The sequence below is a fragment of the Cyanistes caeruleus genome, chromosome 23 (genome assembly GCF_971803275.1).
Source record: "Cyanistes caeruleus chromosome 23, bCyaCae1.hap1.1, whole genome shotgun sequence".
Lineage (NCBI taxonomy): Eukaryota > Metazoa > Chordata > Aves > Passeriformes > Paridae > Cyanistes > Cyanistes caeruleus.
In genome coordinates, this window is record NC_141723.1 from 6,525,855 (window position 1) to 6,551,171 (window position 25,317).

At 50.2% G+C, this 25,317-nt stretch overlaps 1 protein-coding gene across 5 annotated transcripts in view; it reads left to right on the top strand.

The window, feature by feature from the left end:
* Positions 1–25,317, top strand: part of CADM1 (cell adhesion molecule 1) — a 133,298-nt gene that overhangs the window by 67,477 nt on the left and 40,504 nt on the right. For all 5 annotated transcript variants that reach the window (XM_086860965.1, XM_086860964.1, XM_086860963.1 and 2 more), the window contains exons 2-4: positions 21,373–21,519; positions 22,412–22,564; positions 24,915–25,052. In XM_086860965.1, coding sequence (XP_086717091.1) covers positions 21,373–21,519; positions 22,412–22,564; positions 24,915–25,052 — 438 coding nt within the window. The remainder of the gene's footprint in view (positions 1–21,372; positions 21,520–22,411; positions 22,565–24,914; positions 25,053–25,317) is intronic.

Here is a 25,317-nt window from a genome sequence, read left to right on the forward strand (position 1 = left end):
GCTTCATCTTCTGTTCTTGGTTGTTGCTGTCGTCCAGATTCAGACCAGCAGATGCATCCTTTTCCAGCCTGTAAACATTTTGTGGTCTTGAGGGCTGCAAGAGCAGTCCTGGCTGATAGAGTGAAGCATAAAGTATCCCTGCACGAGCTGCTGACATTCCTGGGATTGAGGGCTCCAGGAGCTGGGCATCTGGGGATGTGGCAGAGCCCGCAGCTGCCAGTCTCCCACTGTCCCAGATACCCAGCTGCTGCAGAAAGGTGGATTAGTTCTTTAACAGCCTCCCTCAAAGCTCTGCTCCAGATGGAAACCAGGGAGTTCCTGGCTTTCAACAGCACCTTCTGTACTGTATAATGGTTTCAGCCATTCCTGGTGTCATATAATTTAAAGAACACATATGTGATGAGCAGTTGTGTGTGTACTGTGAGGCATCAGCCGTGCCCCTCAGCAGGGCCCTCTGGCCTTTGAGGGAAGGTGGGTGAAAAAATTCTTACAATTACTTAAAGGATGTTCCAGCTGCAGTATTGGAGTGTCTGACTTGAGTGCTAAAAATCATTCAGCACCTCCCTCTGAACTTTATTTTACTGCGTTTGGAACTTTTCCCTCGCTGCTCAGTGTACTCAAGGGGATGAAAAGGGAAGTCACCGGATTCAAAGAATCCACGTGCAGCAAATGCTTTTTGAGGCTTTTCACTGGCTGTGGGATTTAGTGTGATGCTATTTTTGAGGCTGCTCTCACAATTTCAGTTGGGAAACTCTTTCACCTTTGCAGCTTTCATCCTGAAATGATGCTGGTGCAGGCGAGCTGGCAGATTGTGGCAAGGCTCAGAGTTTGTAGCCATTACTGAGGAGAAGTAGCTCTTGTGCAAATGGAACAGAGCATTATCACTGTACTGGGAAAACCAGAATCTGTTACTTTTCCTGGGGTGGGAACTTTGTGAAAGCACTTGTCTAAGTGGAAATTGCAGCAGCCCCAAGTTCTACTGACAGTGCCTGTGTTACCCACAAGCTGCATGGCCTCTCTCCTTGTGCACATGAGGACTTTAAAACATCTCTTGTGCTCACGACACTGTGTTTGCTCGGTGGGATGTGGCTGTTGGTAGCTCCAAGGCAGTGTCCCTGGCACTCAGCTGTCCCAGGGCTGCCACACTCCGTGTCCCCAGGTCCTGCTTGGGAAGTGCCACAGCTGGGAGTGGGCTTTGAAAAGCATGAGGCTTCCATGTGCAGTATCCTCCTCTAAACAGGAGCTGCCATCGGGCCCTGCAGGCCACGTGTGAGCTGCAGAACCCACTTGGGTGGACACAAGTTGTGATGTCTCCGTAAAGTGGGGAGCTTTGTCCTGAGAGAAGCTTTTCCTGCTTTGGTAACATAGGTGTCTCAGCCAGGTTTGAATCCTTCTGCACACCTTGCACATGCTTAAACACAAAACAAGGTTTTCCTTCTGCCTGTTAGAAAGTGTTTCCCATTGCAGACAGGAGTCTGTTTCTATCTTCAGAAGAGAAATCATTCAGGGAGGGTGGTGGTGAGCGTACTGCAGTGCTGGACATCACCTTCATCAAAAGGGCTGGTTCCCAAATCTGTAATGTTTTCCCATTTTTATTTTTTGGTAGCCAGAGCAGGCTGAGCCTCAGCAGCTGCTGGGCACTGTCTGGGGAAGGTGTTCATCCTTGGACCTTTCCTGGGCAGGCATTGGGGTGTGGCTGTGTTTCTCCATACAGTATTTAGTCATTCAAGGCCACGTTTCAGCAAGGTAAATCAAAAGATCTGGTCCAAAAGGCTTCCCCAGGACAGACCACTGTGCTGGAGCTCTGAAGCACAACAGAGGATGAAACGTTGGAGCGTAACAAGGCTGATGAGCACAAAAGAGCATTTTTATTTGGTTTCTCATCAGTTCTTCGTAAGCGTTGCAGTGTCTGTACATCGATTGGAGATTTAGCCCTACTGCCCTTGTTATCCCTAGTTGAAGATGTAAAATGGTTTTTTTTTGCAAGTGTGGACGCAAAAGGCTTTTGAGTTAATTAAATCTATGAAGAAATGAGCTGTGAGCTGAGCATTGTAGTCAGCCCTTTCCAACCTGAGCCTGGACCCCACGGTGCTGGCCGCTCACTGTCAGCGTGCCGATACCTGCCAGCATTCAGGTAGCATCAGATCCCTCTAGAAAATGGAGATTTCAAGCAGCTTGCAGGAGGCTGTGCATGTAAACCTGAGCCAGAAATAGCTGCTCTGACAAAGACTGACAGGTACGTGCCATTCTCTTCATCTGGCACATGCTGTCGGCGGTGCCGCTATGGGAGCTGGCAGCAGCCTTGCAGTGGTGGGTGGCAAACAAAGGCTGCTCTCAGAAATATTTTCCACACAAAGTTAGGATTAAAAGCACAGAGCTGGTATAAAATACCAGTGATAACGATAGGGATGAAGGGAGTTGCTGGCAATACACAACCAAACTGAAATCTGTAAAATGAGGCTTTTTCTCTTGTACCGAGTTTTCCAGCGTTGCTTTCTCACATGGTGCATTGGCTGTGATCTCCTCTGCCTCCTGCAATTGATAGAGCGACTGGGATCGATAATTCGTGGACATATGGGATGGCATTAGCTCTGGAGACGAGGTCGCTCGATGGCTTGGGGAAGATGCTGATGTTGCTGGTCAGCCTCAGCCGAGTGTGGTCGTTACGTGCTCGCCTCTGCCCGCAGCCCCTCACTCATCTCTGACTCTCCTCCAGAGGGCTGGGGGTGGAGTGAATCGCAGTCATCTGCCAGATCCCCTCCAAGAGCTCCCACAACTCAATGCAAATGTAGCTGTTCCCTCCCACAGCTCCTTACGCGCTGCCTTGGGCTGCAAGCGTCGCTCATCAGCACTCCAATGGTGTTGGTCCTGATGGCTCAGCAGAACCCACTCACCGCCCTCCTCCGCCAGCAGAGCCGAGGGAGGGCTGCTACTACCTTCCCATTTCTGGTGCTGGGAGGAATACAGGGTATTTTTACAGAATCTGCTCGTTAGCAGAACCTGGATGGACCAGGAGGATCTTCCCTTCACTCTGCCTCACACGTGTGCAAGGTGAACAGCTGCACCTTCATTTCAGGTGTTCTCCCCTGTCCAGCCTGGCGTGCACTGACTGGATAAAGTGTTCCAGGGGCTGTCTGGGAGCATGCCTTGGGAGCCTTGGTCATCTCCAGGCTGAAGGGTGGTTTCTAGGGCACTGTGAGCCCCTTCTCAAGCTGATCTGTCAGGCAGGAGGAGCTGTCAGGCTGGCTGGAGATGCAGGAGCATTTCTGGCCAAAATGAAGCTGGACAGCGATGGGTGTGGGTGGAATCCAGCACTGACATTTCAGATACCTTCAGCATCAGAATGCTGAGATAATTGAAATCAGAGGTAATTGCAGAGCAGCCATGGTAAATGTTGTGGGTTCTGCTCCTGTAAGAGCTGAAGCTGTGCAGGCAAGTGGGCAAAGAGTGCACGAGCAATAAAGGTTCTTTTAAGTACAGGAGATCAACCCCTCCTCCCATTGCTAACATCTGTTGCTGCCAAAATGTAACAATTGTGTTAAATATATGGCTTTTCAAGCAAATCCTGTTAAACCTCTGTGTGGATGTGTACTGTGTTGTAGGAGGTGATGATTCTGTTCCTTTGCCTCCTTGGGTAGGAGCCCAGGTCAGCACCCTCAGCTCTAAAGTGGATTTTTGGGGTGCTTCTGGTGTGGGTTTGGCAGTCTGGAGTAGTTAAAAACAGACAAGGATTGAAAAAAGGCATGCTGTGATCTCCCCTGAGGGCTCCACAAGTCCTCCAGGTTGTACTTGGCTCCACTTCCACATGTCTTCCAACTTGACTCCAGTTCTGATGGGTTTCTTGCAGCTGCTGAGAAATGGAAAGATTTGGGAAGCACAGGTCATGTTCTTATTATCAAGTTTCCTAGCTTTGTATTGTCTTCTTATATACCAGGTACCATTAAAAATTCCCATTGAAGAGGCCAGTATCACTCTGATAGTGTTGGCAAGTTTGGGGATTGGACTGGCATCCAGCACTCCCGTGGTGACAGAACCCATTTCTCAGTGAAGTTTTGTTTTTCCCTATTTGCCCATTGAGTGGGCTCCAGACCCTCAGCAGGACCAAAACCAGAACAGCTGTGGCAGCTTTAGGGGACTGCTGGAAAAGCCTGTTAGGAGTTACAGAGCCTGTGTTTAATTTATGGAGAAGAAGGGAGGGTAACGCATGAGAGTCAGAAATTGGCTGTTCTCTTTGTAAGTGAAAGGTCACGTTACCGAGCACGGCAGGGTGGATTTGTGAAAAACGAGCTCCTGTTTGCGAGGAATTAGAATGAGTAGCTGATTTTTTATTTTTTTCCCCACTTGTGACCTTTAAAGATGCTGCTCGTAGATTGATAAGCAGGCTGATGCTTTTAGCAACCCAATCCTCCATTTCCCTCTCGCAGAAGGACAATCTGTCAAACACCATGGGTGTCACTCGCAGAAAACCTTCCTCTCTGTAGCCCCCCGGGGGAAGGAGGGATGTGGTGGCAGGACCCGAGCTGACAAACAAGGAAAATTCAGCATTCAATGAGTAAAGACCTGCATTTCCTGTGGTCTGGAGCCTCTGGATTAGGACTTTCCCTACATCCTTTTCCCAGTCAATTCTACTTTCTCCTTTTCTCCTGTGGTGGGCAGGGTTGCAGTGCTCCTGTCTGGTGGGACAGTGCAGGTGGTTTGGGAAAGCTGGCTTTTCCCCCTGAGTCAGGAGAGCAGCTTTCCCTCCTCTGCTGCTGAGGAGGTGCATTTTGGGGCTGGGAAGTGATGGCTTGCGTGAGGCATCGGTGCATCTTACGTGGTTGTGTTTGGTGACAAAAATAATGGCAGCAGAAGATGGGCTAAACTCAGAAAAATCCTTTTCTTAGTGGTGGACAGCAGTTCTGTGTGTCCAGGTGTGCCAGAGCATCCTGGGGACACAGAGGAAGCTCCTGATGCTGCACAGAGGTCTGGCTTTCTGAGCTTGGCAGTCTCTCTGAGAGGCTTCACTGTGTTTATTTTGTGTTCCTAGAGTGCTGCTGGCACCGGAGTGCCGCGGCTGCAGACACCCTGGGCAGTGCAGTTCCTGTGGCAGCACTCTGCTGTGTTCTGCTGGGTGGATGACACAGTCGATCTCTGGCTGTCCTGGCAGGAGCAGGATTCTTACCGGGTGACAATTTGCTGCAGAGAAATCAGTGCTTTTCTGGTGATAGTGCCTCCGATTGGCCTTGGTCATCCCTTCCAGTGCAGGCAGAAGCTGGAACACGTGGCTTTGGTCCAAACCCTGCTCTAAATGCTCTAAGCCACACCAGAGCTGTTAACGTGGGTAATTCCACCGTGTCATTTGGTTGCCCATTGCTGGGGGAGTGTTTTTGCACAAGTCATTCTCTTGCCGCAGTTGTGAGGCTGTTGCTGACCTGTTTCTCTGTTCCAAGAGGATTGTTGTCACTTTGTGATGCTGAAGAGCTCACCTGTAAGGTGTTTTTCCTTGCTGTAATGTTGGTCTCCAGTGAGGAATAGCTGACAGGCTGCCCCATGACTCTGACCATCCACACTGCCCAAATTGCTTTGAGTTGGGCACATCTGGCCACTACCCTGGCAGGCAGTGGGGTGTTTCTTGACCGTGCCCTGTTTTAAGATGCTCTGACTGCTCATTCCCTGTGGGCAGAAGGTGCCTTCGTGGTTTCACCTGCGCAAAACTTAAGTGCAGGAGCTGAATTCCTCTCTAGGTCCTGTGTGGGGCACAAAAGGTGAAAGGTGCTGCCAAGACTCGTTCCCAGTGCGGGAGCTGGCCCAGGGCAGTCTCTGTTCTACAGTGTCCCTTTGTGAGTGCCGCCCTTACATAAGCGTGATGCCGCAGCAGCGCGATGGAAATCTCGTCAGGCCGGCCAAGTTCCCTGGTTTGGAGCCAGACATCTGGGATTGGGGTTTTCATGGCATTCTTCAGTAGCATGAGGAGCCTCATAAAGCAGCTTCTCTGGGGTATTGTGCCGAGAGCCGCATTCCCAAGCAATTACAGCCGGGGCTGCAGCAGTAATGAGCCCTCGCTTTGGGAAGGGACAGGAAGACAAAAGGGAAACGTTCAATGGGAGCTGCGAAGCCTTTGAACGTGAATAGCTGTGGGCTTGTTAATTGGGATCACCATTGGGAACATTCCCTGTTCCCTCCGGCTCTGGCAGTGTGACCAGGCTCCGGCCGGGGGAGCGGGGTGGCAGCAAGGGAAGAGGGCTGAGAAGCTGCCACTCTTTGGGGCTTCACCATTAATGATTTCTGGCCATGGGGACGAGGCTCAACTGAGCCTTTTTTGGAGCAGGAAAGTGCTGCAAGTGGTGTTCCCAGCGGAGAGAGTCTCGGCCTAACAAAACGCTTGCCTGCTGCTTCAGAAGGTTTTGCTTCTTCAGCCCCCAGCACCATCCTCAGTAGCTGTGGGGTGGCAGGGGATGGAGGAGCTGCTCTGACTGAGCTTCTTGTTCCCAAAGGTGCCCGTCCCAGTGGGACAGTGGGTGCAGGCTGGTGCACCCTAACCCTAAGCACTGTGTCACGCAGGCAGGTGACCATCCTGGCCAAGCTCCCATTTATTTACAAATCTGGGATTTGTATTGGAGGGTTTCAAAGCTTCCTTATTTCAAATGTTTCCTCTAGAGCTCCAAATAAGGTCCAAATAAGAAGTGAAGTTTGAGTAAGAGCTGCTTTGGCTTCTGCAGTGAGTTACTGCTGAGGCTGCTCAGAGGTGGGCTGTTCATGTCTGTGGGTAACTACAGAGAACATTTTGTTGGTGTTTGTTTAGAAGACAAACAAAAACTCTCTGAGCCTGAGTGAAACACTTGTCCCTGGGATTTTGAGTAGGACAGCAGGTACAGTGTGGACTGTGACTCAGTGTGTACTCACCAGTACAGTGCCCGGAACAATGTTGTGTGTCCTCGTGTCTTCACAAGGCTCTGGCAATTCAGGGTAAACTACCGCAAACTTGCAGTTTCCCTGTGGAAAACAGCTGGTGGGAGGTTCAGGGAACCAGTCCTTCCCATCCTGCGGGCCAGTAATCCCAGACGTTCTGGCTGGCAGTGCAAGGACAGATTCCTGGGCTCATTGGTGCCAGAGGCAACCGCACGTGGTTCCACTCTGTCGTGCGTTTGCAGTTGAGAGTGACAACTTTAATTCCTTGTATTGCATTTCGGATGGAAAGGAAGGGTATGGCAGATGAATTTCCTACTTTTCTGATTCCGTCCCCCCGTTTGATTGCGCTATTGTTTCTTTGGGCGCATTAAAATAGAATTTGACTGGAGTCGTTATCCGCTGTCCCCGCGCTGCCGCGTGTAATCCGCTTGCAGAGCCCTCTGCTTTGTGCAGCGGCGTTTGCTAATGAGCAGAATGCAATTCGGCTTTTTGGGAAATTACATGAAACAGCATAGCCATAAAACCTTCAGATTCAAGATGGCTTGTTTTGTTCTCATAAGCAGCCCAAAGCCCGCGGCCGTTCATCACCCTGCGCGGCTTCCGCGGGGAATCCACGGTGAGGATTCAGCCCCAGTTGGAGAAGAGCCTGTTGTGCTCCACGATCCATCCCCATGCTCACATCCCTGTGCTCAGGGTACGAGAGCAGGATGAGCTGCTCCCAAATTAAGTACAGGCAGTAGGAAAAGGAAATTTTGCTGGTTGAAGTCACCTGCCTCATTGTGGGTGTTGAGCATATGGTGTCTGTGTCAAAGCATTTTTCCGCAAAACTTGAGCATTTTATCTCGTCAGCTGAGCTTAATACATTCCATTCACAGGATGGTTTTCCCAGGATAGTTATTCCAAGGGGCAGCCTGAGGAGGTGGGCTGAGGGAGGAGTGCTGCTCGTAGGGAGGGTGCTGGGCCTCAGGCCCGGGTGAGGTGTTGGTGTAACTCCAGAGGCAGAACCGGGTGAGTGCCTGACTCCAGTGATTGATGACACCCCTGCTCCAGAGTAGCTGCCTGCCTGAAAACCATTCTGTAACACACAGCCCTGGCAGGTTTAGCAAAAAAAATAATCCCCAACCCAAAAGCACCTTCACTACAGGATCTGCCCAAGTGGCTCCTCAGCAAAAACCCTTTCAACGTTTATAAACCACTTTTAAAAGCCAGCCTGAGCCAGACTGTCATTTCAGTGCTAGAAAAATACCCGTGAGGAATTGTCCTTCATTTGTAGCTCCAAAATGTGGTGTGTCATCCGGTTTGGTGAGAGCCGTGTTTACTGGAAGGTCGCGGTTGCTGGGGCTTAAGGAGGGCTGTTCTGGACAGACTGTGCTCTGAGCTAGAGCAGGTTTTATAAAGTGGTTTTAAATACAAGTGATTAAGGGGAGGATTTCTCTTGCTCTCAGGTGCAAATGCAGCTCCTGATTAAAAGTCAACTGCTGAAATCTGAAATTTTCACAACAGCACTGCTGAGTTATTTATTGTGAAGCATTTCCATTGAAAATGAGCCTTGTTTTAAATATCCTACCCTTGATGTGCTGAGTGCGACGGGGCCAGGCTTACAGTTCGTGAAAACTTGGCAAAAACAAGCAGATCTCTTCAAACTGTTGGGGTTTGAGAAGAGAACTGTGAAGAATGTGTCTAATTGAAACTGTTCTTTCAAGAAATGCTAAGCAAATGTCTGGTAGATTTTCAGCTGCTGCTGGCAACATCTGTAAAAGGTCTCAAGTCTCCTGTGACATGGCAGCAGGAGGGTTGGAGCCTGCCTGGCTTTGATGGTTGGAGTGTATTTTGATTTGAAATGCACTCACTGTACGTACAGTAGGAAGAAGGGAGGTTGTTGGTGTGTGATGGGCTGCTCTGGCTTTGGGCTGAGCACCTTGGCCTGGGGAGTCACCAGCCCTGAGCTGCCCAGCTGCCTCCTCGTGGGCATGAGAGAGCAGGTTTGCCCAAAACTGCAGCAAAAAAGAGGGGTACCAGATTTTTTGGGGGCTCCCTGTATCGCCCAGGTTTGTGCCCAGGAGGACAGGGAAGAGCAGGGTTGAAAAAGCCGGAGCTGGGATGTGAGCAGTGACCCCCCAGCCCCACATCCCTCCCTTGTGCCCACCCTGGGCTCCTCAGAATGTTCCAGAGAGCTGCTGAGCAGCACTGTGGGTGGCACTCAGGGGCTGGTGGCAGCTGGGCACCTTGAGGAACTTTGTCACGGGTCACTGCAGTCCGCCTAATCCTGGCTAAAAGCGGTAAAGCCGCCGTGGGGCCAGGCGTGGAGAGCCTGCAGGGGTTTCAGGTGGTTTGTAATCCTGGGCACATCGAGAAGGAGAGCTTTATTTAATTCTAATAATGGCAGAGATAATGTTGGCTTTGTGATAGTCCCGGGCACAGCTGTTCTGCAATATCCACGGCGGTGCATGCTGTGAATGGCTAGCAAGGTATCGAGCCCCCAGGATGTTTTCCTTGCTTTTCAGTGCCTGGATGGATTGCATTGGTTTATTGGAAGAGCGCTGACTTTGTGCTTGCAGTAATTAATTCCCTTTTCCGGGCTGGGGGAAGGTTGGCTATAATTTCCTGCATTCTTTTATCATAAGGCCAAAGGAGAAGCTCAGAATAGCGAGCAGAGAGGAACACTGCATACATGCATTTTAAATTTAGTTTCAAGCAGTTAAGAAGACGGATTTTTGGTGGAGTGGCCTCTCCGTATTTGCAGTTTTCAAACAAGGTGACCTGGAGGACTGGATGTAAGTGTCCATTTTTGAAATCCCAGGCTGTACTGCTCACTCCACCTGTAAATCCATAATCCCTTCTCCTTCAGGGCACTGCAGTGTGCTGGGGATCAGGAGTTTGTTTCCCTGCTGGTAGTTCTGACACTGTCCTGTGGACAGGAGTGTTGTTGAGGGGGAGTGCAGGTGTGTGCTGACCAAAATTCATTTGTAGCTGAGCTTGGAAACGTGGCAGGAGAGCAGCACAAAGCGCGTCCTTCCGCTGTCCCCCTGCCCCGATCTTAGGGACATCCCAGAGCAGGCTGCCAGCAAGGGCTCCCCGCAGGCATGGCAGAGCATAAGGATGGGAAATACTTGCTTGGGAGCAAGCAAGGCATAAAGAAATTGGGGAAGGTTTGGTTTCTGGTGTATTTTCACTGATCTAAGGGGGTTTTCCATACGATGGCAAGCACTGCGTGGCTCCTCGTGTGCGGTGTCCCCTTGGCCGTGCAGCCGCGGCTGTTGCCAGCCGCTGCCGCTGTCTGCAGGCGGGCAGCGAGGCCAGGCTCGCGGGGCTGGGCTGGCAATCGCCCGAGCCGGGCCCGAGCCCTGGCGGTGACACGCGAGCGCTTTGCGGAGGGACGGAGCGGCCGGACCGGGAGCGGCCGGACCGGGAGCGGCCGGACCGGGAGCGGCCCGAACCGGGAACGGCCCGAACCGGGAGCGGCCCGAACCGGGAACGGCCCGGACCGGGAGCGGCCCGAACCGGGAGCGGCCGGACCGGGAGCGGCCGGACCGGGAGCGGCCGGACCGGGAGCGGCCCGAACCGGGAGCGGCCGGACCGGGAACGGCCCCGACCGGGAACGGCCCGAACCGGGAGCGGCCCGGACCGGGAATTGCCAGAACCGGGAATTGCCAGAACCGGGAATTGCCAGAACCGGGAATTGGCCGAGCCGGGAATTGCCCGAACCGGGAATTGCCAGAACCGGGAATTGCCAGAACCGGGAATTGCCCGAACCGGGAATTGGCCGGGCCCGGCGCTGCCCCGGGTGCGGGCCCAGCCGTGCCGGGCTCCCCGGGGCCCGCAGCCCTTGCCGGTCCCCAGGCCCTGGCTCCCGTTGCCTTGCCAACACGAGCGAGGAGATGTCGGAGCAGAGCGGCTGCGGCACTGCCGGGGGCTCGGGGCGAAGCGAGAGCAGGAGCAGGAGCAGGAGCAGGAGCAGGAGCAGGAGCAGGAGCAGGAGCAGGAGGAGGAGGAGGAGGAGGAGGAGGAAGAGAGGGAGGAGGAGAGAACCTCACCGCCCAAAAACAGCCCTCTGCACCGCGGCGGGGAGGGAGAATTAATAACACTCGCAGAGGCATTCAGCGTTCACTCCTTGCTGCTTCTGAGATTGTACAACAGCATAATTTTTTAATGACGGGTAATGATGAAACATCAATTTCAAATCTGTTTTTCTGACTGGTGCCTGAAGCTGCAGCGAACCGGGTGCCCAGATCCCTGTAGATGGAGCCGGTGCCTGCTGATGTTTGCCATGTGGATACCAAGGAGGAGCAGTAAATTGAAAATTGCTTCTAAATGGGCTCAGTTTGACTGTTCTAATGCTTCTCGGGAGAACACAAGAAATGTTGAGATTTTAAAATAGAAGCGGCCCGGCGGTGCCTGGTGCTGTGCGTTGCTGGTGTTTGTCTTTCTTTACAGTTCACATCCCTTTGGTGGTGGCTCAGAGGCGCCTCACCTGAAAACAGGAATGAAATGCCATTGATCTGAGCCTTGCAAGCTGCAGAACACGGTGGTACAGGGCTGGGGACAGGTGTGAGTGCCAGGCAGCCCAGTGCCCCACGGTGCTGTCCCCAGGGAGGAGCAGTGACACCGTCCTGCCCCCACCACAAATTCCCTGGGCTGCGGGCTTTGGCATCACCTTGGGCTCTGTTCCACCTGAGATTGCTCGTCCCTGCCTTGGGGCTCTCCAGGACACCCTTCCCAAACATTGGTGTGCGATGGCTGCACACCACCCATCCTGCCTCGTATGGGAACGCAGCAGAAAATGAACATTTGAGCCCAAAAGATAAAAATATGTAATGGGAAGGCTTTTCTTGCTGCAGCTCTCCCTCGGAGCAGACGCGTCAAAGGCAGCAGCGAATGGAAGTCGCTCTCTGGAGCTGTCTCGTTCTTTCTCGAGGCAGTGTTTTGATAAATGTTGATGAGTTTCACTGTAAAACTAAATGACATTTATAGCACGATGTATGCTTTACCCATTGCTTAATTATACCTAATGGTGTTGGATGGAAAAGGCATTTACCATTTTACTTTTGTTTAAAATGACAATCTAAACCTCAAAGCCTGTGGGGTTTTGTAGAACGATGACGATTTAATTAAGAACTAAATACAATCTAATTTTAAAAGGCAATTGCAACTTTAAGAAATAAGTGATAAAATTTACAAAGAGCTTGCTGAGAGAGGAGTGTTGTGCTCGGTGTGCCTGCTGTGGGATGGGGTGGGCATCTGAGGGGGTTTGGGAGCAGATTTGAGGAAGGTGGGATGAGAACCGTATCCAGACTTGTTTTCTCTCTCATCATTACTGTATTTTTTGGTCATTTGCTTTACAGTCCTGTTGCTGCACCTGCAGAGGCAGTGAGAGGGATTGGGCTAATGCAGTTTATAAACCCAAGGGTTTATTTTCGTGTGCACAACACGGTTTCTCTTCCCTTCCTCCCAGCTCTGCCTTTGTCCTGGCAGCCAGCAAAGAGAACAGAGCCTCTATTGAAAACAAGGCGTGAGGAATGAGCGTGGATCAGGCAAGCTGCATCTTTAAAAATAAACACTGGAACAGAGCTCTGTGCCTTCCACTCAGCTGGCAAAGCACTGACAGCAGGCAAGAATGTGTTCAGGAGCATCTGCCCTTTCTCTTCTTTTCATGGGTTTAGTCAAAACAAATCCCATAGAAGAAGGGGAAAAAAAATACCAAAATGCATTTTATTTCCCCAAACCTGGATGAGCCACAGGGCGGAGGCTGAAGGGGGACGTGCAGGATCTGCAGTGAGGAGATGAATGTTTAAAGATATTAGCACTGGTCCTATGCTAACATTTATAAATCCGACGGGTGGCAGATTGAGAGCTGATTCCACATTTTTTCTTCTTCCTCTGTAAAATAATAAATATGGTAAAATAGCTCTCAGAGCTGCCTTTATCGTGGGGATGAATCAGGACAGTTGGTGTTGCAAGAGACTTAAAACTTACAAATATGTTGCCCTTTAGGTGAGCATTCATCATTATGTCTGATCTGGGATCTAGACTAAAGGCTTCTCTTATACCTTTTTATCCTTCCTGGGAAGTAGAAATTGGAAGGACTCCTCACTTTGATCATAATGTTGCTGCTGAGATTCTTTCACCTGTTGTGGGGGGGAGTGTCTGTCACTGCTGGGGGTCTATTGTTCTTTGGGAAAAGATCTTGTCTGCCATCTCTAAAATAATTGAAAGGGGGTGGGGGGGACATACTTGAAAAAAAAACAAAGTGAAGGAAAAGACCCCTAAAGACAGGGCCCTTCTTCATGGCCTGGAGTCCCTGCAGGTGATGGGTGGGCAGGGAAATGACTGTGGGCACAACAGGGCTCCAAAATCCAGGACTGGGGATTCTCATCTGTGCTCCTGCCCGGGGAGATGAAGAGTGGACAGATAACACCTGTGAGCAGAGCCACTCCAGAGGCTGGGAATGCATGGAAAGCGAGATCAGCTTTCCTCCCATGATGGCAAACTGGGAATTAACTTCAAAGGGCAGAAGAAGCTCAGCCTAACCCGTGGAGGAGAGCGTTCAGTGCTTGGTGGGCTGGTAGCAAACAGGTCACCCCCATGTGCAAGCTCATGGTCATTCCAGCTGGTAAATGCTTCTGCTTTTACACCACAGTTTTGGGATAACAGCTGGGCAGGTGTTTTGTCAAAGGCTCACAGGGTCCCTCCTGTGTGTAACATGGCAGGGACAGTGCTGGGATTTAAGGCTGGCTGCTTGCTCAGCCAGAGGGTGGGAACAGGCCAGGATACCCCAAAAATAAACAGCATTCACATGTATTCTTTGTTGGTCCTTTGCTTTGAGGACGTTTTCTACAGGTTTGCACATTTGTTATTAATTTTGTCATTTGTTGCTTGCTTATTTCAGTGGTGAAATCTGAAAGATTTCAGACTTAAATATGCAGGCAGTTGAAAGGAGGTCCTTTTTATAGGGAAGAGACCAGGCTGATGTTGATCAGAATTCATTGTGGGTGCTTTATGGAAATACAGATTTCTTGGGTTTAAAAGAGATTATTAAGCTGCACGTTGTGACAGATGCTACTGACAGTAAAAAATAAAAAGGATGTGAAAAAGTCTGCAAGAAATGGGTTACAGGTATGGATATAAGACATATCTGCTCATTAGAGTAAAATGAAACCCATCATCTGACTTGAAACAGGATTCCTTGTTACAGGGAACCCTGTCTCTGTGACTAACGGGAATCGGTGTTCTGGGATGCACCTGGGGCAGGTGCCATCGGATCCAGAAGCTGAGCAGGTACCAGAGCAGACTTTAATAGCAATGGCATTGTCCCAGAGGGCTTGGAGGGGACAGCGAGGGGCTGGAGCTGCGGGGCTGGAATGGTGGGGTCTGTGGAGGGGCTCCTTGCTGCTGGGCAGTGCCGTGGGACGTTCCCCCCGTTGTGTCCCTGTCCATTCTCAGTCCCTGCCACCCCTGGGAGCAGGGATCTGTGCTGGAGGGAGCAGATGGGGAGAGCACAGACCCACGTGCCAGATCGGGGTGTGAGCAGTGCCAGGCAGGTGGCAGCTGCCGGCCACCGCAGGGCAAAACCAGAGGTGGCAGTGATGGTGACAAACCTGCAAACATGTCAATTCTCTGCCGTGCTCAGGTTTTGGCAGGGGCTGCTGCAGCTTTACCCCCGTGGCAGAGACAGAAAGGAGTGTGAGGCAGCAGGTGTTGTTCTGGTCAGGGAAATGCACAGAACATGCTCTTTGATTGTGAAAACTGAGTATTTGATCTGTGCTTCCTCCTCTTACCTGAAGCGACCTGCTCCTCATCAGGGTTTAGCTCCCCATGGAGTGAGTCAAGGCAGGGAAAGGAAATTCCACCTGTGTTTGAAACTTAGGTTTAATCAAGGTCTCCTTCTCTGGATCTGGGCTGTGGGTGTCCTTGGCAGCTGGAAGATAAATGCAGATAAGGAATTCTGTATTAGGGCTCCATTAATAATAAACGTGTGTTGGTGCTAACTGAGTGTTATTTAAACACACTGAATGGAGGCAGCAGCCTGCTGGGACCATCTCATGTTGTCAAAGCTTCTCCCTTGCTGAGGCTGCTCCCAAGCAGTGCTGGGGCATGGCAGTGGATTTTGGGTGGTGTTCTTGGTGGGTGCTGGCTGCCAGTGAGGGCTGTGTCGGGGGAGCACGAGGGAAAGGCACCTGACTCTGCTTCTGCTGAGGGGCCGCTCACAGCTTTGCCCTTTCCTGCCCTTTTGGTCTTCCCTGCTTCTGTCCCTCAGTGTCCCCTAAGAGCTCCCTCAGAGTCCTCAGCAGCCTCCCCTTCCCAGATCCTCCCACAGCAGATCCTGTGTCTCCCTGGTGCGGGCGAGGAGCCGCTCACGCCGTGTCCCTGGGGGACGCGTGGATAAACCTCTGACCTTACAGGAGAAGGACAGCTTTTAGTAAGTGACCTTTTGCTGCCTAGGCAATGGACCATCAGCTGCTGGAAGCAAAGCAAGAGACCAGCTGCTTCTCTTTTGTAGAAACACATTAGAAATGTGGAATAGAAACGTGAGATGTGCAGAGCAGCAGGCTTGTGCTGCCGTTCGGAGCGCTCCCTCCCCGGGCTCCGGTCAGTGACAGAGCAGATGGATATTGATCCTCAGTGTCCGCCAGAGGTAACCTTTGAAGGGACAGGCGACGTATGGCCAGGGAGTTTGATCTATCAATATCTGGGTAATAGAAAGACAAGGGTGACATCTAATCCCAGCACAGGTGACAGATCATAAATCTGCACAGACGGGGCGATCGGCGGCAACAGGAGTGTGAGGGGAGGGAGAAGGAACTGCCTCGGTCTGAAACACACTTTAGCCACAGCTGCAGAGGTTTTCATGGCAGAAAAAAATAATTCCCTTCTTAAGATACAAAGAATTCTTTTAATTTGGACATAACACAGGATTTTTGTTCCTGTACCATTTTGGTTTCAGCCAGTGGAAAGAATTCCCTGATGCCATTGCATCACATAGATAGATAGATATTCACTATGTTTAAAGTCAGTGCAGCCTCCAGTGTAATTTCAGAGCTATTGTCATCTTTTATTCTTACTCTTTAAGCCAGAAAAGCCATAAAGGTGGCAATGGCATTTTTTTTCTCCACAAATTTAATATCTGTGCACAACTCGCTTGAATTTGCCGTATATTTCTCTGAAGTGGCTGTTTCATAGCGTAAACTTGCTCCTCACAATAAGTAATTTTTAGCACCATCTTGCACATTCTCTGTGAGTGTGGAGAGTAATTCAGGGGAAGTGTGACTGAGCGGGGAGAGGAGCGGGCGCTGCCGAAAGGTGCCGAGAGTGCTCGCTCGCGAAAATCTGTGCTGAGAAGGAGGGGAAAAGGTCCCTGGGACTGCTGGGGCTGAGCACAGCCTGTGACAAGGGATGAGATCCCGGCGGCAGGAGCGGCTCTGTCCCTGCAGACAGCGCCAGGGAGACTCAAGGAAATCAACATTTCGGGAACAGTTTCTGTGAATGCTAATTTCTCCCACCCCTCCTTTTCTCCCTCCTAAATGGGAATTGGAGCATCACCAGGGGATCCCAAACCTGGCACAGCAAATTTGTCTGTTGGCAGTGCCCTTCCTCAGAGCAGTTCCCTTAAACCTGGCTGCAGCATAAAGAAAGGATAGCATGCATTAAATCCAAAAGGAAAAATCCAAGTACTGGGTGGGCGTTACTGTACCAGCTTGGTGTAGTCCTTGCCTCAGAGGGAGACACGGAGCTGCCATACCCCGTTCCCACCATCACTGAGAAAGCTTTGCCCACTTTGGCTCAGGAAAATCCCTGTTCCTCTTGGTGCTCAGCAAGGAATTTTCATGGGCGAGGCTCCCCAGTGCTGAATTGCAGCTGACAGATCTGCACAGAACTAACTCAAAAGGGAGATCTTTCTAGAATTCTATTTGTTTGCCACCATCACTTTTTTTGAAGAGCTCTTTGCCTTGGGACTGGAGTTGCTGAGTCTGTTACTGGCCATGGAGAAGATGCTGAAGAGGGAATAAGAGCTACTTGAATGCAGGAAAATCTCAGAGAGGCTTGACTCAGGGTCACAAAGCTGGTAATTACATCTTAATAGAAGGGAAAGTTGCTGTTGCAAAAGGTTAGTTGTGAATCTTGGTGGAAAACAACATTTTCCTCTGGGGTGAAGGCCGCACTGAGAGGAGAATTGCTCGGAGGTGCCATGTTTGGCTCCAGGCTCTGTGGCCTCGGAGGGTTTCCCTTAGGGACTGTGCAGGAGTGGAAGGAGCAGCAGCTGCCTCTTCTCCTGCCCTGCCTGCACCCCAGCCTCTCCCAGTAACCTTTCTGTGAGTGGGTGGGAACACCTCTGCCTTGCTGTGCTTTGGACACCCACAAGGAATCAGGGTTGGCTTGGGTGGGTTCCTGACCCAGCCTGTTCCCAGCTCTGTCCCCCTGCAGCTCTGTCCTCCTGCAGCTCTGTCCCCCTGCAGCTCTGTCCCCCTGCAGCTCTGTCCCCCTGCAGCTCTGTCCCCCTGCAGCTCTGTCCTCCTGCACCTCTGTCCCCCTGCAGCTCTGTCCCCCTGCAGCCCTGTCCCCCTGCAGCTCTGCAGCTCCCACGTGTGTGTCCATGTGCTTTGTGGGCAGCCTGGTCTCCAGCTGTTGTCCATGAAAAGATGCCATGAAATTAACTCCATCGGCAGCAATTGCCTTTCCTTGCCAGCACAATCAGTGTGGATTGTCTCTTCTTTTCCAAAGTTCAAGTGTGACAACTGCAGCTTTTTAGAACAATCTCTCAAGACTTGGAGCCTGGATGCACAGAGCTCCAGTGGCTTCTCCCAGCACTGCCTTGGCAGTTCTCTCCCTCCTAGGAGCAGGTCTGCAGAGTAGTTAAATGGCCTTTGGGTTCCCTCCTTTTTCCTGTATCTGATCCCTGACCAAGAGTCTCTGGTTCTGGTTCTCTTCCTGAAGAGCTGCTGGTGGTATTTGTGTGGAAGGGAAGAGATGAAGCTCTCAGTGATGGATGGGAGAGCAGAGGAGCTTCTCAGCTCAGGGAAGAGAAGGAACACAAAGAGGAGAAAGCTTCTGGGGAGGTGGATGCTCAGTGTTTATAAACCCACTTGTCTCTGCTCTAACCACCACGTTCCTTTTAGGTATTTGAAACTGATAGATGAATGTTGACATTCAAATTGTGTTAATTCTGGGGATGGAGCATTGTGTCGCTTTTTCCCTTGAGCACGTGGACAGTTTGTGTATCTGTGTGAGTTGTTTCTTCTGACTCAATCTATTAAGAGGAATTTTGTTTAGGTTTATGGCCTTACACAGTTCAGGTGTAATGAAAACCCCTCTTCCCAGGAAAGCATTTGCGTCGGGATCCTGCAGACTGAGCCAGCAGTGCTGCAGCTCATGCTGAGGCACCCGTGGTTAGAAATTCCATAGAAATTGAAAAACCATGCTCCCCAGCACGTATTTTTAATCTTTCCTCCTCTCTCTCTGACGCTTCCCTCTAGCCCGGTGTCCTACAAGCGGAGAAAGAATTGATTTTAAATGTGACCGCTGCATATGAGCCAAGGTCCCTGGGCTGTGTCCAGCTGAGGGGAACTTGTTTGAAACACAATTTACTCGTCTATATCTGTCTGCAGCCCTAAGAGGAGAGACTGCACTGGTCTAAGGCAGGAAGACAAGTGCAAAAATTAATTGTACAGGTTGCAGCCAAAGCATCCCTCAAGCATTGTGTCCCCTCCTCACCCCCCTTCCAGCAAGTATAAAACAAGGTGTCATTTTTCACCTTGCAAAGGGAGATTCAGTAAATGAGGCTGGAGAATTTCTTTGGGTAGTGAAGGAAGCACACATTGTATTTGCCTTCCTCCTGGCACTGCAGACACCCATTTTGGTGTTTCCCCTCATTAACACCAGTGCATGTGTTAGACAGGAGCTCACCCAGAGACCCCCCAGAGGTGGCTTCCTTTCTGTTCCTGTCCCACTCCCTATGGAGCAATCCCTCACACTCCAAGTCAAGATTTTCAAGGCTCCAAGTCCAGTTCTGGTGTCTGTCCAGTGCACCATGGGCTGGGATGAGGATTTGTCCCTCATGCTGGAATCCCAACAGGACTGTGACACTGTGCTGTCCAGTAACAGATTAAATTCTGTTCCATATCATTCTGTTGGGGCCTTTCTGTTGCATCTGCTTGTGCTGTGCCACTCCAAAGCATTGCCAGGGATTTAACATTGGTTCTCAACAGTAATTTTCCTTTCTTCTCTTAGCTCCTGAGATTCCCTGTTGAGTCCATAAATTTCATCTCCCCTCCCCAGCCTGTCCTTTTGTGTTCCAAAATATTGTCACGCTGTGTGTGTACTTTAATGCTGCTCAGAATGGGGATACACTGACAGTAAATATTTACTGAGAAACTTCCCGAGGTGCTGACAACGAGGATGGGTCTGAAGAGTTCTTGATTTCTGTTGCGTTTTTATTTAATTTGGAGTTTGTAATTGCTGCTGCTGATGGAAATGGCTTTCCTGGGAGCAGATAGGAATAGAATCTGGAGGGGTGAAGCAGGCCTTGGCTGAGGTGAGGCACGTTGAGGTCAGCGGAGCAGACGGCGGCGGATCAGCCACCCTTTGATGAAGAACAAAGAGGCAGAGCCCAGGAGGCTGTGGAGGGGCTCAGCCTGTCCTTATGTGCTCCCTGCCCATCATTAACCCCGATAAAGCCTCCTTCAGAGGGATCTGCTGCCAGCCCACACCGAGGTGCTGGACTCTGCAGCCATCCATCGGCAGCTTTAATGCAGCAGCATCCCGGCCTGAAAAGCTTCAGTGGCTTGAACTTCAAATAATTTATTTCTAAATTACTTCTACTGTAATTCTTATTAATTCAAATAGTCTTCTAAGCTGATGTAAAATTCAGTAAACGCAAGGAACAGTTTAATGAATTGAAAATAGGATTGAGTCTTTTAAAGTAAATGTAAAAAAATATGCTGGCAATAATTGCTTAGATGGAAATCGAATCTTAATAGCTTTGTTAATGATTTGTAGGGAATATTGCGTTTATGAGAACATATCAAGCTGATCCTTGTGCAAGAACCTTGTTTTGAATGGGTTTGATGAAATTATTCCCCAGAAGCAGTTAGTAATGTTTAATATTTTTGCTTGAGCCACTTTTGAGATGTTTGATTTCATTGATGCCAGGGCCACAGCAGCGTGTGGCACAGGCAGGGTAGGGCTGTGCTGGGACAGCCTTTGGGGGCTGCACAGCAGTTTGGCATTTGAGAACAGACTCACTTAGGCTCAAAAAGCCCTCTCAGATGATCGAGTCCAGCCATTAACGTGTGTCCCCAGGGCTCACAAGCACCACGTTAAGGGTGCTGATAGTGGGGTGGGGTGGCTGAATGCTCATCTTCTGGTCAGAGAGCTTTGAGCAGGACCAGTTTCATCCTGATCTGCAGAATGTGGAGCAGGCAGGTGTGTGGGACAGGCTCTGTGCCCCTCCTGAGCGGGGCTGGGGCTCTGTGCTCCAATACAGGTGTTACTGTTTAATAGTAAATCTTGCTGCTCCTCAAAGTTCATCAATCCGGAGAATGTATCTAAAATTTATACTGAGAGGGCAGAAAAATGTGCCCAGACTTCAGCTTGCTGCCCATCAGGCGTGGAGAGGAGTCTGATGGTTTATCAATCTTTCTCTTTCCAAACAATGCACCTTTTTGTCAAACATTTGTTTCCAAGAGATGTCAAATAATAAAGGCAAGTTGGAAAGAAAGATGAAGAAAAATGAAGAAAATGCAGTGTGAGAGAAAAGCTGGCATTTAAGTACGATCCCCAGATTTCCTGTGTGCAAGCTTTATCCTAATCCTGCATTTTTGGGCTTCTCATGGCTGAGGCAGCTGTGGAGCAGCAGAGCTCTGACCAACCCGCCTGTGGCCAAGTGCCCAGGTATCCTGGCTTCATTTGGAGCATTGCTGAAGTCTCAGTTCCTCTCCCATCTGATTCCCAGTAGTTATGGAAAGATTGAAATGCGAGGCACAGCTCCCGCAGCCGTCCCCGCGTCCTGTGGCGCTGGAGGGCTCAGCGTGCGGGTGCTGCTGCCTCCATTCATTAGAGGAGAGTTTGGGGGTGATGACCTGTAAGTGATTACAAGGCTCCCACAGCATAATTGCATGGGATCCTTTTTTTTTCCCCTGCCTCTGGACATTAATAGCACCTACTGATTACACAGTGAGTAAAGACTGATTCCCTCAAGTCTGTCTGCTCCAGTCACAGGATAAGTGCTTCCTACAGCAAGTTGTTCTTTCAAGGTAATTTGAAAAGATGTGTCTGTTGGGAGAGGAAGGGAATTTTGGGTGTTTCTGTGTGGGGCAGTATTCCTTCCTCTATTCCCATCACAGAGCTCCTTTTCCTTTGCTCCTCTGCCAGCTGGTGGGGGACCCAGAGTCAGCGGCTGATGTTCCTCCATTGGTGGCAGCAGAACTTTTCATTCCCAGATGAAACCACTGGTGCTGTGTCTGACCTTGAGTCCCTTTCTGTGTCCTGCAGGTGATGGTCAGAACCTGGTGACAGAGGATGTGACAGTGGTGGAGGGGGACGTGGCCACCATCAGCTGCCGTGTCAAGAACAGCGATGACTCGGTGATCCAGCTCCTGAACCCCAACAGGCAGACCATCTACTTCAGAGATTTCAGGCGTAAGTTTATGGCTCCTCTCATGACTCCTGTGCCTCACTTGCTCTCAGGACGTGGCATTTGCTGAGGTCTCTCCTGTTTGTGCAATGCTGGGCACTTACAGTTCAGCTGGTTCTGTGGAGGTAGGTGAGACAGACAGTCATAATCTTCTCCTTAATGGAAAACTTCACAGTCCCCTCTAAAAGTCAGAGCATCTTACTTTGCAATGGGAATTGATTGTTGTAATTCAGGGTGAATTGCAATTGAGTGCCGAATATTTAGCTGACACAAACAAATTGAACAGAGCGACACCGAGACAGCACAGTGCTCTCAGGGGTAATCTCTTCAGGCCAAAGACTGAAAATTTCAGGGCAATCTCTGCTGCTTTATAACCAACAAAATCTCTCATCACTTGCATGTCCAGTGGATAAGTCTGTGCTGTGCTGACAGTGCCATGGTGGCCACAGTGAGATGCTTTAAGTGGTCTGTGTTAGTGTCACTGTGAGGACACGGCTGTACTCTCTGCCCAGGAAGCAACAGGACAGGAAACAAAGTTTAAATTCTACTTTTCCCAATTCCTTCCTCATTCAGGCTGGCCCAGAGTGCCTACAGTCAGTCATGGGGCTGTGTAGACAATATAAGCGTTTTACCTACACATCCCTAAGCCACCTGGTAATAAAACCACATCCAAAGATTTGATACTGTGCCCGGTGATCTGCTCATGTTGATTATTTAAAATGATCTGAGAACCAAAAAAACCAGGTTTTATTGGTCCAGCTGCAAGGTAGGAAGCAGGATGGAATGTAATCAGGAGCCCAGGGGTGCTCACCTGCATGTGCTGCTGTCTGTAGGGATCTTTGGGAAGGGGACGTTGTCTCTCTCCACGCAGTCACCCAGGCTGTGCTTGCCCCACAGCGCTGAAGGACAGCAGGTTCCAGCTGGTGAACTTTTCCAACAGCGAGCTCCGAGTGTCCCTGACGAACGTGTCCATCTCTGATGAGGGGAGGTATTTCTGCCAGCTCTACACCGACCCCCCCCAGGAGATCTACACCACGATCACGGTGCTGGGTAAGGAGCGGGGTGCTCGCACCTGGGCACGCAGGGTCAGTGGGATGGGGCTCTGTGGGGCACTGGGAGAGCTCCAGCCACCTGGAGAGGGGCTTGCAGCAAGGATTTGAGCCTTGAGTGCTGCTGGCCAGGCACGTGTGGCCGCAGTGACAGCAGCTCCTCTATTCCAGCAGCTCCTGCCGATTAGCAGCAGCTTTTAAGGCTCCATTAGTGGGAGAACCTGAATCAGGGAGGGTGACTTAATGTAAGATCTCACTTGCTGATTAGTTTAAATCTTCCTTCTTTTGCTTAATGAGATTTGGGTCTTAGGTTTTTATACGTTGTTAAGTGATGTTTATAAGCAGTTTTACTCCAGCTATTACAGTTATCAACACCTTCAAAGTTTCCGTGCACTTTCCAGCGCTCACAGGCACGGGAAGCTCTTCCAGCTCCTGCCTCTAATCGTGCACAAACAGTTCATTGGATTTAATTTCACTGCTGGCAATGCTGAGAAGGTGTTTGAAATGAGAATACTCATTTCATTCACCTGCAAGCCAGCACCGCATGTCTTTCAAGTGGGAGACATAAATGCAGGTTTTTGTTCGGTTTTTTTAAGCATGAATTGTGCTTTAGAACTGAGGGAAAAGTCTGTTTTCGTGCCTTTTACTTCAGTTGTTTTTGAGAAGCCTTTGTGGCATGGCTGTGTGTGTGCTGCCTTTCCCCCACATCCATAAAGGAGATGGTTTCTTGTCACCTTCATCGTGTGCTCGGGCAAACCTCAGCTCAGGAAGCAGGCAAGGTGAGGGAGGTTTATTAGTAGAAGATGAAGGAGGGGTCTTAATACTTGCATGAAGAAATGGGGCACTGTGATGCCAGGCTTGTCTTGCCTGTCTTTTCTATTATTGGCTCCCTAATTAGGGGAACTAATGAGCCAGGGTAGAGGAGTGGCACTCCATGTTGGCATTGGCTGGTCCTCCCAGGAATTTGTCCCCCACCAGAAATCTCATGGCCATCACCCAGCCTGTGATTGATCTGAAGTCATAGCAAAGACTGATTTTGCTGGCCTGCCTCTAAAGCTGCCAGCCTGGGGGAGCAGAGGGGGCTCCCAGGGAGCTGCACATTTGCTTCAGCACTTCCATGTCTTCTGTGACACAATATGTAGATTTATTCATGCTTAATTGGAACATGTGAAAGTCTCAAATATGTAGCCCATTCTGTTCTTTTTAGAGAGAAGCCACAAGTGACTAATTAGTCCATTTGATCATCTGGATGGTATTTATACATATTTGCTCTTCATTAGCTTGAAGACCTGTGAGTCACATCTGAACTATGCAGTTGCTTAATCACATTGATCAGAGCAAAGTTGAGTTTCCTTTGGAAGTCCTGGGATTTTCTGAAGCCGTGACTCTGCCACAAGAACTCTCGCTGTTCACTTTTTCCTGGGTTTTGCCTTGCTGCTGGTGCTTCCACAGGAAAGAGATTCCCTTGTTCCCATGTCTTAATTTTTAAGCTCATTTGTCCCATTTCTGGGCTGTGCTGCAGTGGTTGTTACCCCTGAAGTTAGAGCCCATTTCTCAGTATTACTGGATGATTTTTAATTGGGTACAATCTTCCAGCTTTGTGTTTTGGGAGACTCCTGATGTAGGGAAGATGTGTGCCTGGGCAGAGCAGCAGATCTGCACCCCAAAGGGATGTGGCACTTGTGGCTGAGTGCAGAGCCGGCTCTCTCCCCTCTTTGGTTTGGTTTTGGGGTGGTTTTGGGATGGTTTTGGGCTGGTTTGTGGGGTTTATGGGAAGCAGGGCTGTTCCCAAGGGATGGTGTTCCACTCCAGGCTTGTGCTCTGTGGCTTTTTGAGCATCTTAAATGAGGTTGATGTTTGCTGGCCTGCTTCCATGCTCACGGCTGAGCCTTGGAGCTGAACAGCAGGAGAGAAAAATTGCCGTGGAGGTTAGAGGCTTGGTAAGTAATGCAGTGCCAAGTGTCAGCTTTTGTGTTTCCTCTCCTTGTCAGAGAAGTCAGGAAATGTGCACGGAGTCAAGCTGGATTTTTAAATAGCAGCACACACCCGAGTAGCGCGGGAGGCTGCGGCTCTCCCTGGAACGGTGCCTGCTTGGGAGAGGGAACAGAAAGTTACAACCCTGATAAGTAATAATTTGTGAGACTGCGGTGATTATTAGGTGGAGAGTGAAAGTGCTCACTCCAATTACTGCAAAACCACCTATCAAAAGGTTTGATTGATTGAAAGATCAAATAAATGCTGGTTGCTTGTTTCCTTCAGTAGATTTTACAGGTTTTCCTCAAGGTTTTGTCTTGTGTTAGTGATCAAAAGATGTTTTTTTCATCTGGTACGTGTTGTGTTTCCCATTCCAGTCCCACCACGCAATTTGGTCATTGATATTGAGAAGGAAACCGCCGTGGAGGGAGAGGAGATCGAGCTGAACTGCACTGCCATGGCCAGCAGACCAGCCACCACCATCAGATGGTTCAAAGGCAACAAGGAGCTAACCGGTAGATGTGTCCTCTCGGTCCCTTGCTTTGTTCAGGGAGCTGAAGTGATTTATGTAACGCTGGGTGTTTGTTCTCTGCTGCCAGTTTAAGGGAAAAAAAAAGAGAAAAAAAAGTAGAGCGAGCTTCTTTGAGCACCAGCTGAGGAACAAAGGACTGTGTGGGCAGACAGATTATTCCCTAACGCAGGGGGCTGAACTCCATTTGGTCCTCTGCCTACCTGCCAGCCTCGAGTGCCGGGTTCTGGAGTCCTGCTGTAACTGCAGGT